The following is a 14,306-nucleotide window of genomic DNA, read 5'->3' as shown; positions in this document are numbered from 1 at the left end:
ACCCTTTGTGCTTCCTAATTTCACTCCTGAAAGGTCTGGCTCTAATTTTTGGATGCTACCCCATCGTCCTCGAATCGCCAACCAGCGAAAATACTTTCTCTCTGTCTACCGTATCTGTTCCCCTTAGGTTCTCCTCAGTGCTGTGATCAACTCTCAGCATACATCAGAGAAGGGCTAGCGGTATTATAAAAGAAGCTTGCCCCCCCCATCCCTCCAATCTTCTTCCTCCTGTCCTGAAGGTGCTGATTTTTCCTGGTCTAGAGTTCCATGGACAACAGGAGCCTTAGAATATAAGAATTAGGAACAGGAGTAGGCCATCTAGCCCCTCGAGCCTGCTCCGCCATTCAACAAGATCATGGCTGATCTGGCCGTGGACTCAGCTCCACTTACCCACCCGCTCCCCGTAACCCTTAATTCCCTTATTGGTTAAAAATCTATCTATCTGTGACTTGAATACATTCAATGAGCTCGCCTCAACTGCTTCCCTGGGCAGAGAATTCCACAGATTCACAACCCTATGGGAGAAGAAATTCCTTCTCAACTCGAGTTTAAATTGGCTCCCCCGTATTTTGAGGTTGTGCCCCCTAGTTCTAGTCTCCCCGACCAGTGGAAACAACCTCTCTGCCTCTATCTTGTCTATCCCTTTCATTATTTTAAATGTTTCTATAAGATCACCCCTCATCCTTCTGAACTCTAACGAGTAAAGACCCAGTCTACTCAATCTATCATCATAAGGTAACCCCCTCATCTCCGGAATCAGCCTAGTGAATCGTCTCTGTAACCCTCCAAAGCTAGTATATCCTTCCTTAAGTAAGGTGACCAAAACTGCACGCAGTACTCCAGGTCCGGCCTCACCAATACCCTGTACAGTTGTAGCAGGACCTCCCTACTTTTGTACTCCATCCCTCTCGCAATGAAGGCCAACATTCCATTCACCTTCCTGATTACCTGCTGCACCTGCAAACTAACTTTTTGGGATTCATGCACAAGGACCCCCAGGTCCCTCTGCACCACAGCATGTTGTAATTTCTCCCCATTCAAATAATATTCCCTTCTACTGTTTTTTTTTCCCAAGGTGGATGACCTCACATTTTCCGACATTGTATTCCATCTGCCAAACCTTAGCCCATTCGCTTAACCTATCTAAATCTCTTTGCAGCCTCTCTGTGTCCTCTACACAACCCGCTTTCCCACTGATCTTTGTGTCATCTGCAAATTTTGTTACACTGCACTCTGTCCCCTCTTCCAGGTCATCTATGTATATTGTAAACAGTTGTGGTCCCAGCACCGATCCCTGTGGCACACCACTAACCACCGATTTCCAACCCGAAAAGGACCCATTTATCCCGACTCTCTGCTTCTGATATCTTGCCCAAGAAACCTATCCTTATGCACCAGATGCGAGCGAGAGACAGAAGTCCATTGAGCTGTTTGACAGACAGGAATCACTGGATCGAGATCATGAGTGAGCAAGAATTTTTCCAGCCAGCAACAACTTGTATTTATATTGCACCTTTTAACGGCACTTCACAGGAGCATTATCCGATAAGGTTTGACACCGGGCCACATAAGGAGATATTTGGAGGAGAGAGAGGTGGCGAGGTGGAGAGGTTTAGGGAGAGAATTCCAGAGCTTAGGGCGCACGCAGCTGAAGGCAAGGCCGCCAATGGTGGAGCAATTAAAATCAGGGATGCTCAAGGGGCCAGAATTGGAGGCGTGCAGAGATCTCGGGGGATTGTGGGGCTGGAGGAGATTACAGAGATAGGGAGGGGGCGAGGCCATGGAGTGATTTGAAAACAAGGATGAGAATTTTAAAATTCTCATTAGCTTAGAACTTCTGCAGGACCACGACTGGGATCCCCATATTTAGGGTCAACTGGGCACTGAACATGGGGCCTTCTTGATCTGCATGACTCAGTGGAACAGTGGTATAAATCTTCATTTATCTGATTTCTCCAGACTGCATAAAGCTGCCTCTGAAGAGCTCACATGGCTCTCGGAGTGTCGGAAAGAAAGAACATGCACTTATACCTTGCCTTAATGCTTCATATCCAAAGGATTACTTTAGTTACATCGGCAAATGTCACACCAACAATCTGCATACAGGGAGGTTTCACAAACTGCAAAATGAGATGAATGATTAGCTGAAGTGTTTTTGGTTGCCAGGAAACTCAGTGAATTCCCTGTTCTTCTTTTGGATGAGACATTAAACCGAGGCCCCGTCTGCTCTCTCAGGTGGACATAAAAGATCCCATGGCACTATTTTGAAGAAGAGCAGGGGAGTTATCCCCGGTATCTTGGGGGTAATATTTGTCGCTCATTCGACATAACAAAAACAGATGATCTGGTCATTATCACATTTCTTTTTGTGGGAGCTTGCTGTGCGCAAATTGGCTGCTGTATTTCCCACGTTACAACAGTGACGACACTCCAAATTGTCTGTAAAGCGCTTTGAGACGTCCAGTGGTTATGAAAGGCGCTATATAAATGCAAGTCTTTCTTTCTTCACAGAATGCAGTGGGATCTTTTACATCCATCTGAACAGGCAGAGAGCGTTCTCATTTAGTGTCTGACTGAAAGTTGACATCTCCAATAATGCAGCACTCCCTCAGCACTGCACTGAAGAATCATAGCAAATACATGCTTATAATAATCTTCAATAAGATTCAGCTAATTGCTTTGTGGTACCAGTTCATCTCTAGCCTTTAATATAATACCTATGAAAATAACAATTGTAATCATCAAATGACGATCAAACTAGGATTCTGAACATTTTTTTTATGCGTTCTGTGATATGGACGTCATTGGTAAGGCCGGCATTTATTGCCCATCCCTAATTGCTCTTGAGAAGGTGGTGGTGAGCTGCCTTCTTGAACCGCTGCAGTCTTAAACCTCTCCGCCTGTCTCTCCTGCTTTCAGACACTCCTTAAAACCTACCAAATGCTACCTGGGCTAATCTTAAGCAGCAAGTGTCAGCCTTGCATCAGTGGAAGCATTCTTGTCTCTGAGTCAGAAGTTCATGGATTGAAGCCCCACTCCAGAGACCTGAGTCCATGACCCAGGCTGACACTCCAGTACAACACTGAGGGAGCGCTGCACTGTCAGAGATGTCATACTTTGGAGGAAATGTTAAACCGAGGCCCCGTCTGTCTTCCCAGGTCAACGGAAAAGACGCCATGACGCTACTTGAAGAGCAGGGGAGTTCTCCCCGGTGTCTGGGCCAATGCTTATCCCTCAACCATTAAAACACCTTATCTGGTCACGGTCACATTGCTGTGTATGGGATCTTGCTGTGTGCAGAATTGCTGCTGCATTGCAGCAGTGACCACCCTTCAAACAGTATTTCATTGGCTGCAAAGAGTTTCAGGATATCCTGAGGCTGTGGCTATTTTTATTTTCTTCCTCAGGTTGTTAGCTGGGGTGGTCTCCCATGCATTGGCACACTTGAATGTAACAGTCTTTTAAGCGTTGTTGGGCAGTTCTCTTTGCTTCCTCGTTCTTAAGGTCTGTTAACATGGGAGAAAAAAGTAGGCCTAGGTTAAATCCAAATGTTCCCCCCCCTCCTTCCCTCCTCCGATGCAATAAAATATTCCCCCAGACTGCTTTGATGTGCCTTTTTCCCCTCCCACACCAAATAAAACGTGGTATGAACCAGACTATTGGTTTGGGGCGGTGGGGCAGGGGAGCCATTTCCCCCTGTGGACGCAGCTTTAACCCGCACGTGTGTAGGTAAAGAGGTTATACTCACAGATTGCGGCGATAGTATCGCTTCAGGAATGGATGGGCCGCTGCGCCAACCGCAAAGTTGCTGCTTCCAGTGTCCACCAAAATGTTCAGCTGGTACAGAAAGAGAAGGCGGTTATAATTGCCCCATTCACACAGGATCGCTTGCCGTGTTCCCACTGCTAAAGGTCTCACATAGCGGGGTTGTTTACTTGACTCATTGAGTGTTTTACTTACAGTAGATTATACAATCATAGAACGGTTACAGCACAGAAGGAGGCCATTTGGCCCGTCGAACCCGTGCCGGCTCTCTGCAAGAGCACCTCAGCTGGTCCCACTCCCCCGCCCCTTTCCCCGTAGCCCTGCAATTTGTTTGTGGTGGCTGGTGTGCGACGGTCACCACACGTTTAAAAAAATCCACACACAGGCATCTTCCACCCCCTCAATTGGAGTTCAGGACTGGAACATCGGGTCCTTCATTGAAACATCTGTGAACTCGTGTGGAAGCAAGTCATCCTCGTTCGCGGGACCGCCTAAGATGATGAAGTTGTTTACCTTCAGGTACTTATCCAATTCCCCTTTGAAAGCCGCGATTGAGTCTGCCTCCACCACCCTCTCGGGCCGTGCATTCCAGGTCCTAACCACCAGCTGTGTCAAAAGCTTTTTCTCATGTCGCTTTTGGTTCTTTTGCCAATCACCTCAAATCTGTGTCCTCTGGTTCTCAACCCTTCCGCCAATGAGAACAGTTTCTCTCTAATCTACTCTGTCTAGACCAATCTAGACCCATTACAGGAAAAATCACACTTAAGCCAATCCATTACATTCCCATTGCTATGGTGTTAGGTGGGGGGTGGGGGGCAGGATGCGAGGTTGGTTGCTTCAACAACAAATTGCATTTATTTATTTTTTATTTGTTCCTGGGATGTGGGCGTCGCTGGCAAGGCTGGCTTTTATTGCCCATCCCTAATTGCCCTTGAGAAGGCGGTGGTGAGCCGCCATCTTGAACTGCTGCAGTCCGTGTGGTGAAGGTGCTCCCACTGTGCTGTTAGGGAGGGAGTTCCAGGTGGACACTGAACCCAGTGACGATGAAGGAACCGGCGATATATGTTCAAGGGACAGCCGATCCAATCTTTCCTCATAGCTAAAAATTCTCCAGTCAAAATACTCTGTCCAGACACAGCCCAAGATTAGATGGAGAATAAAACAGAGCGTGTTTTACTCCATTTAACTGGACATGGAAGAAGAATTTGACACATCCTTCTTTCCACTTGAGTGAAACTCTGGTGAGATGGTCGTGCAGACAAGCAGTTGAGCTAAAATCATGCGAGGTGGTCGTTGATTGTTGCAGCAAGGTACAAGGCCAGTCAATCAGGCTATTGAGATGGAGTCAGCAACAACAGGAGTCAGTCTGCGATCATCATCCAGAACCTGAGATTTCATTGGGGTCTTGACGTTTGCACTAATGCCAACAATCTAGCTCACCTCCCTCACCTCTCACTGCGTATTTTGGCACTTATCAACTGGTCACAAAACTGCAGCATTTGCCATGGTTACAGGCACCACTAACAGGAGCCGTCGAAGACAACTGCAGTTTTTTTTCTACCACGTGGCAGGAATCAATGGGTATAAAAATAGGTATATGTCCCCCGATTTGTTTTATCGAGAAGCCGAGGCGAAGGCCTGAGGATTAGCACAGGTTATCACTGAGGTTGAACAGAGTCAAAGACCAGGTAAATCAGAAAGTGGATAGAGTGGAGAATGTTTTTTTTTTAATGGGGTCTAACAACCATCCTTGGACACTAGGGCATCCGGTGGTAGTTAGTGATGGCTCTGAGATATGGCAGTGACACCCTAAACACTAGCGTTTTTCAAATGCAGTTCCTGTATTGTATAATTGTTGAAATCCTCTGATGTGGAATTAAGATACTCAAGGGATAAGTGGTAAAGGGCCAAATGGCATTTTCTTGTACCTTAGAGACCTCAAATGGCACGGATGCAGACGGTAATAAAGGATAGCGATATCTAGTGTGGTACGAGTAAATAACTCAGCCACTATATTATTTATTGCATAGGATTACCCAGGATATACGGCACAGAAACAGGCCATTCGGCCCAACCAGTCCATGCCGACGTTTATGCTCCACTCGAGCCTCCTCCTGTCTTTCCGCATCTAAATCTATCAGCGTAACCCTCTATTCCTTTCTCCCTCATATACTTGTCCAGCCTCCCCTTAAATGCATCGATACTATTCGCTTCAACCACTCCCTGTGGCAGCGAGTTCCACATTCTCATCATTCTCTGGGTAAAGACATTTCTTCTGAATTCCCTATTGGATTTCTTGGCGACTATCTTATATTATGGCCTCTAGTTATGCTCTTCCCCACAAGTGGAAACATTCTCTCTGTATCCATTCTATCAAAACCTTTCATAATTTTAAAGACCTCTATTAGGTCACCCCTCAGCCTTCTTTTTTCAAGAGAAAAGAGACCCAGCCTGTTCATCCTTTCCTGATATGTATACTCTCACATTTCTGGTATCATCCTTGTAAATCTTCTCTGCACCCTCTCCAGTGCCTCTATATCCTTTCTATAATATGGCGACCAGAACTGTACGCCGTACTCCAAGTGTGGTCTAACCAAGGTTTGATACAGGTTTAGTATAACTGCCCTACTTTTCAATTCTATGTGTCTGTTATCACTGTCAAGACAAGGCCATTTGGCCGATTGGAGCTCATCTCTCTACTGCCCTAACTCTCATTCTGAGCATTTCAGTAGAGTCGTGGCATGATACAGCACAGAAGGAGGCCATTCGGCCCATCGTGTCTGTGCCAAAAAAAAGGAAAATACGTGATTACCCCCTCCCCTGCTTACTTCCCGCCTAGTGTCACCTGTGGCTTAGTGGGCAGCGCTCTCGCCTCTGAGTCAGAATCACAAAATCTAGGCTGACGCTCCCAGTGCAGTGCTGAGGGAACGCTGCACTGTCGGAGGTGCCATCTTTCGGATGAGACGTTAAACCGAGGCCCCGTTTGCTCTCAGTTGGACGCAAAAGATCCCATGGCACTATTTCGAAGAAGAGCAGGGGAGTTATCCCCGGTGTCCTGGGGCCAATATTTATCCCTCAATCAACATAACAAAAACAGATTATCTGCTCATTCTCACGTTGCTGCATGTGGGAGCTTGCTGTGCACAAATTGGCTGCCACGTTTCCCACATTACAACAGTGACTACACTCCAAAAGTACTTCATTGGCTGTAAAACACTTTGAGACGTCCGGTAGTCATGAAAGGAGCTCTATAAATACAAATCTTTTTCCTCTGAGCACATGAAGTATTGGAATAGAAATGGAAGGGAAAAAAAGATATGAAAATGAAAATCAAATTGATTATTATGTATGTGAACTTGTACGTCACCCTGGACCGATGAGGTGGGCAAACTACCTGAAGAAAAATCTCATTTCGTGAAGGAAGTAGATTTTTATTACTGGGATGATTTTAATTCCCTTATCATGATAAGGGATTTGTCTTTTAACTGTTCATACGCTCAGAATCGTCTATCTGTTGCTCTGTGTCAGAAGATTTTCCAGTCTTGCAAATATTACAATTAATAGCCTGAAGTAAGCAGCTTTATAATACAAAAGAAACGAGAGACATTTATGCAGTGCCTTATCATGTCTGCCAGAAATGTTTCAAAGTGCTTCATGCGCCATAAATTACTTTGAAGCGCACCGACTATTGTCATGTATGCAAATGTGGCAGCCATTTTGAGCACAGCAAGATCCACAAACAACAATGAGGTCAGTTGCCAGTTAATGTGTTTCTTTTTATTTTATCGAGTGAGGAGGCGAAATTGGCCAGGAACACTGGAAAAATCCTGCTCTTTGACTGGCAGCCTGGGGGCCTTGGCTGCTGGAACTGTCGGAGAGGGCCTCGGTTTAACGTCTCCTCTGAAGGATAGGACCTTTGACAATGCAGCGCTCGCGCTGCTCCACTGGAGTGTCTGTCCACATTCTGTGTTCAGCTGCCCAGACTGGGGCTGGAATCTACAACATTTTGGGGGGAGTAATTGGCCTCCTTCGCGCCTCCTGTTCGGACTATGATTGATCAGCCCTGCACCCTCTTACAGGGCTTGGGGCGCTGTGCGCGGATAGCGGGTGCCGTCAACATCTGTTCCCAGTCTTGGCCTCCAATTACTTCGGCAATGACCCTTCCCTTTAAGGGAGGGAAGGAGCCTGTGGATCCGGCAGTGCTGGCTGGGACATCGCTCAGTGCTCTGCCGCGACCGCCCCCTCTCGCTCCCCTCAGCGCTCCAAGGGAAATGGTAGCGGCCTGATTTAGCGCTCCACTGTCCCCCTGCTGCGCTAAACCGGAAGTTCACGTCGGATTCACTTGCCGAGCGCCCGCAGATACTTTTGCACTCTCGCAAAGTTATCACCCCCCCAAATTGGGAGCTGCGCAATTTCTTCGCTTTGAATCACGGGCAGGATTGCCATCAGAAGGCCCAGAGCTGATGCAACATAGGAAGCTTTTCACTTTGTCGGGGCAGTTACATTTGGAACTGCGCCGAGGGAACCACAGTAGTGTTTTTTTAAATTAATTTCAGGATGTGAACATCGCTGGCAACGGCTACATTTATTGCTCATCCCTAGTTGCCCTGAGAATGTAGTGTTGGACCTTCTTCTAACTAAATGACTAGCTGGGCCACTTCAGAGGGTAGTTATGGGTCAACCATGTTGGTGTGGGACTCGAGACATGAATAGGCTCCGATTGGGCAGGGTCAGCAGGTTTGCTTCCCTGAAGGACATTAGCGAATCAGTTCAATAACAACAACTCACATTTATAGAATGCTTTTAACGTAGTAAAATGCCCCAAGGTGCTTCACAGGAGCGTACTCCCCACAAAAACTGACACTAGACCAAAGACCGCGATATTAGGACAGGTGACCAAAGAGGCAGGTTTTAAGGTGCGCCTTCAAGGAGGAGAGGGTAGCGATGCAAAGAGGTTTGGGGAGGGAGTTCCAGACTTTGGGGCCTAAAGAGTAGGAGTTAATGGGTACTTTTCAGAATGGCAGGCAGTGACTATGGGGTACCGCAAGGTTCTGTGCTGGGGCCCCAGCTGTTTACACTGTACATTAATGATTTAGACGAGGGGATTAAATGTAGTATCTCCAAATTTGCAGATGACACTAAGTTGGGTGGCAGTGTGAGATGCGAGGAGGATGCTATGAGGCTGCAGAGCGACTTGGATAGGTTAGGTGAGTGGGCAAATGCATGGCAGATGAAGTATAATATGGATAAATGTGAGGTTATCCACTTTGGTGGTAAAAACAGAGAGACAGACTATTATCTGAATGGTGACAGATTAGGAAAAGGGGAGGTGCAACGAGACCTGGGTGTCATGGTACATCAGTCATTGAAGGTTGGCATGCAGGTACAGCAGGTGGTTAAGAAAGCAAATGGCATGTTGGCCTGGCACGGCCGCCAATAGTGAGGCGAAGGAAATGGGTGGCTGCACAAGAGACCAGACCGGGGAGTATGCAGGGTTCTCGGAAGTCTGTAGTAAGTTATAAAGATAGCTCAGTGCAAGGCCATGGAAGGATTTGAACATGAGGATAAGAATTTTAATATTTAAGCGTTTCTGGACCGGGAGCCAATCGTTGTGGGGCACAGGGGTGATCAGTGAATGGGACTTGGTACGAGTTATGACACGGGCAGTTCGGTTTTTACCAACGTGGCCACTTTTACTGAGATCAGTCTTTTTTTATTTTTGAGATTTTTTTTCAAACTGAATTCAAATTCTCAAACTACCATGCTGGGATTTGAACTCACGTTCTCTGGATTACTAGTCCAGTAACATAACCAGGACAGTGTGTGGATCAATCCATGGAGTATTGCTACTGGCAGCCTCGTTCCCGCCCAGCCACGTGTAAATGCGGCAAGCACATGTACCGTGTCTCACTTCTCGACTCTCCACCCATGTCACTGCCACCCCCTCAAATCCTCTGGTGGAATATAGTAATAGGCCAGGGGTAGTTGCAGCAATGGCCCCCAATCTCCGAACAGAGGCCTCCTTCCCCTCTCCAATCTGGCCCCCAGCCCCATCCCTCTTGTAGGCCTCGATAGGGGCTGAGGGCTGAGACCTACAAGAATGTAGGCTCCTGCTGTTTTGACCTTTTTAAGGTCCCAAGATATTGTAAATGATTAAAGGATTCAAACAGGATCCATACAGAGAAACTATTTCTTCTAGTGAGGGAATCCAGAACAACAGGGCACAGAGGGGTCAACAATCAGGGGGCATTGATTTTAAAGTAATCAATAGGTGGTTTAGAGGGGATTTGAGGGAAAATGTCTTCAACCAGAGGGTGGTGGGGGTCTGGAACTCACTGCCTGAAAGGGTGGTAGAGGCAGAAACCCTCACCACATTTAAAAAGTACTTGGATGTGCACGTGAAGTGCCGTAACCTACAGGGCTACAGAGCGAGAGCTGGAAAGTGGGATTAGGCTGGCTAGCTCTTTGTTGGTCGGTGCGGACACGATGGGCCGAAATGACCTCCTTCCAGGCTGTAAATAATCTTAAAATTGGAGCTAGCCCATTCAGAAGCTGAATCAGGAAGAACTTTCTCTACACAATGGGTAATAGAAATTGATTCTGCAAGGGGCCCATCCATGGTCCAGGATTCCATGAATCCCCGTCTTCCAAGCAGTCTCTAATCACTGTCCTTGGTCCCGTTCTATCCGGCTCTTGCATAAAGAGCAAGCCTTATGTTTATTTATATCGCGCCGTTAACATCGTAAAACCTCCACAGAGGTGAAAAAAAACACAGCGTGAGCTACAGGCCTGCAGGGAACAGCTTCTTCTAACCTGTAGTCTGCAAATCAAATCATAGTTTCTTTTTATTTCCCTCCTGTGTGCAGAGTATTAGGTCATCCTAGTCATGGGACATAAATCGCACGCTGTAGTTCTTCCTCGTTAGGGATGAAAATTGCTCTGGGTGAACCAGTTAGTGCATTCCTGTCAAATTGCAATATGTGCTGTTTTCATAAAGTCATTACTGGGTTTACTTTAATTCGGCTCATAACGTGGTTAGATTCTGCACACATGAATTGGACGGAAACTCATTAATCACCAAAGATACTACTGTGGTGTTCTGACACTCACATGTGTCCTCAATAAGAAATTTATGAGAAACTTCTTTATCCGGAGAGTGGTTAGAATGTGGATCTCGCTGCCGCATGGAGTCGCTGAGACGAATAGTGTCGATGCATTTAAAGGGGAAGCTCGATAAGTACATGAGGGAGAAAGGAATAGAAGGATATGTTTCAGCTGCCTGGGCTCCAAGCTCTGGAACTCCCTGCCTAAACCTCTCCGGCTCTCTACCGCTCTTTCCTCCTTCAAGACGCTCCTTAAAACCTCCCTCTTCGACCAAGCTTTTGGTCATCTGCGCTAATTTCTTATCTGGCTCGGTGTCAAATTAGTTTTTTGTCTCATAACACTCCTGTGAAGCGCCCTTGGGACGTTTTACTACATTAAAGGAGCTATATAAATACAAGTTGTTGTGATTAGGTTAGATGAAGAATGGCGGGTGGAAACTCGTGTGGAGCATAAACACTGGCATGGACCAGTTGGGTACGGTATCATACTAGTCCTGTAATTGGACTCGTAATCCAAAGGCCTGGACTAATGATCCAGAGACACGAGTTCAAATCCCACCACGGCAGCTGAGGAATGTAAATTCAGTTAAATAAATCTGGAATTTAAAAAAACAAAAGCGAGTATCAGTAATGGCGACCATGAAACTACCGGATTGTCGTAAAAACCCAACTGGTTCACTAATGTCTTTTAGGGAAGGAAATCTGCCGTCCTTACCCGGTCTGGCCTACATGTGACTCCAGACCCACAGCAATGTGGTTGACTCTTAACTGCCCTCTGAAATGGCCCAGCAAGCTCCTCAGTTGTATTTAAGAATGTGGCTCATTAGCACCTTCTACGGCAACAGGGAATGGACAATAAGTAGCCAACTTGCCGGTAGGTACTTACAAAAAAAAAAGAAGGATGGCCTGTTTCTGTGCTGTAAATTCTACGTAATTCTATATAATGTTGCCTTCAGGCGGTGCAGAAATATTGTTAGTGAAGGTCATTCTAGATTAGCCTTGGCTCCCGGTATTGCGGAACCCGTCTTGTTTTTATTTGTTTGAAAGTAATGATTTGTGGCTTCAGTTTCTGTCTGCGAAAGCTTCCCCAATGGCCGAGGAAGGTTTGCAAAGGCTGACGTTTGGAAAACCGCACCGCACCTTTAGCCGATGTGGCTGAGTTAAGTCGTCCTGTCCTCTGGCTCATTAATCCAGTAGCATAACTCTAATGTATTTGCTCCAAGAATTCACAGCAACACATTGCTATTAAGAACTAGTTGGTTTATTAGCAAAGGTTTAACAATCACACTACACATTACCAGTTCATCCACCAGGCTCACAACCACCTGCCTCATCGTGGATCCCCTGAATCCAACGGGCTGGGGTTTTATTGAGTCTTGTGAACATCACGTGACTGGCTAAGCCACTCCCAACTCAACAGCTCTACAACTATTTTAAAATAACTTTAAATCAACTGCTCCCTTTTGGTAAGGGCATTAGAAACCTCAAATTTACTAATTAACTGGGAACTTCATCAAATTAAATTTAAAATTTGGTTGCCGGGGGTGATGATGTACTCCAGTCCCTTTGGCGCCCACCTATCACGGAAGACCGCGAGCGTACCAGTGGGCTCCATCTCCAGGGACACCCTGGCTCAGATGTAACTGCGGAAGAGAGGCAGGCAGTCGGGCTGAACGACCCCCTCGACCGCCCGCTGCCTGGACCAGTTGATGGCTCTCTTGGCCATGCCCAGGAGCAGTCCTATGAGGAGGTCTTCCGACCTGGCTGCTCCCCTCCGCACAGGGTGCCCAAAGATCACGAGTGTGGGACTGAAGTGCAACCAGAATTTGAGGAGCAGCCCCGTTTAAATGAGCAGGTGCTACAACCTTCACATTCTACATAAACATGGAACACAGACTCCCGCAACAGCTCGACAACTATTTTGTTGTCAGCTGTGGTGGAGGGATTTGAACTCGGGTCTCTGGATTACTGTCCAGTAACATACCCACTGTGCTACCACAAACATTACAATTACTACTACACTACCATACCCATCCTGTTGCCTCCACAGTAGCACTGCCTCTAACATTGGGGTTACAGAGCTGTCGGATTAAAAACATAATTAAGCTACCAACACCACCCTCCCAAGTTGAGCGAGGATTTTTAAGGAGAATCTGCAAAACAGGCATCTGAAGCATTTTCTTAATCATGCTCTCAAGGTTTTAGTCGGTTGAGCTCTGGAGATTTTTCCGTATGCTTTTGTACAACAGAAACTGTCAGTGTTGTCACCGGGTTTAGTTAGTGTATCGATTCCGCTACACTGGAAAAAAAAAATTGCACTCCTGACAATAGACTTCTTGTGCGTTGTCTCTAATTCATCGACTGACTGTGCTCCCACTGCCAGTGATTGGCCTGCAATCACCTGTACTTCAACCAAGTGTTATATTTTTTAAGATATTATTTCTCAGGATGTGGGCGTCGATGGCAAGGTTGGAATTTCTCGCCCATGAGAAGGTGGTGACGCGCCTCCCTCTTGAACCGCTGGTAGCAGTGGCTTGTGAGGCCATTTCGGAGGGCAGTTACGAGTCAACCACATTGCTGTGGGTCTGGAGTCACATGTAGGCCCAGACCGGGTAAAGGCAGCAGATTTCCTTCCCTGAAAGGACTTTAGTGAAGCAGATGGGTTTTTAAATTCATGGTCACTTTACTGACGTCAGCTTTTTGTTTGGGAGATTTAAAAAAAACACTGAATTCAAATTCTCAAAGGGCACTGGCGGGATTTGAACTCACGTTCTCTGGACTTTTTGTCCAGCCTATGGATTACTCGTCCAGTAACATAATCATTGTGCCCAATATAGCTCAAATTAAGTAGGCAGGGAGGGAGGAAGGAAAGACTTGCATTTATATTGACCCTCTCACATCCTGAGGACATCCTGAACTACTTCACAGCCAATGAATTACTCTTGAAGTGTAGCCATTGTTGTTATCTGAGTATGATTTGTTTTGAGGTGTTGGTTGAAGGATAAATATTGACAAGAACACTGGGGTGAACGCCTTCCGATATTGACATGGGACTTTTTCACTGTGAGGATTTCCGAGCTGAGGGATTGAGCGCATCTCTATCATTTTCTAGATGCTAAACAACATTGAGGTAGTGTATTACTTCGTATTTCCTGCACAGAAACAAACTATTCAGTCCAACAGGTCCGTGCCGGAGTTTATACTCCACACAAGCCTCCTCTCACCCTCCTTCTTTGAACCTGATCAATATATCCTTCTATTCCTTTCTCCCTCATGTGTTTATCTAGCTTTCCCTTAAATGCATCGATACTATTCACCTCAACTACTCCTCATGGTAGCGAAGTTCATATTCTAAACATTCTCTGAGTAAAGAAGTTCCTAATGAATTCCTTATTGAGGACACATGTGGGTGTCAGAACAACACACCGCGATCTTTAG

General features: G+C 46.3%; 1 protein-coding gene across 1 annotated transcript in view; it reads right to left on the bottom strand.

Moving 5' to 3' along the window:
• bace1 (beta-secretase 1) overlaps positions 1 to 14,306 on the bottom strand; it is a 130,745-nt gene that overhangs the window by 93,259 nt on the left and 23,180 nt on the right. Inside the window, exon 2 of the mRNA XM_070894484.1 lies at positions 3,749 to 3,837. Within this exon, the coding sequence (XP_070750585.1) occupies positions 3,749 to 3,837 (89 nt within the window). The remainder of the gene's footprint in view (positions 1 to 3,748; positions 3,838 to 14,306) is intronic.

Source organism: Pristiophorus japonicus, chromosome 11 (genome assembly GCF_044704955.1).
Source record: "Pristiophorus japonicus isolate sPriJap1 chromosome 11, sPriJap1.hap1, whole genome shotgun sequence".
Taxonomy (NCBI): Eukaryota; Metazoa; Chordata; class Chondrichthyes; family Pristiophoridae; genus Pristiophorus; species Pristiophorus japonicus.
This window is presented reverse-complemented; position numbering and strand designations above follow the sequence as displayed.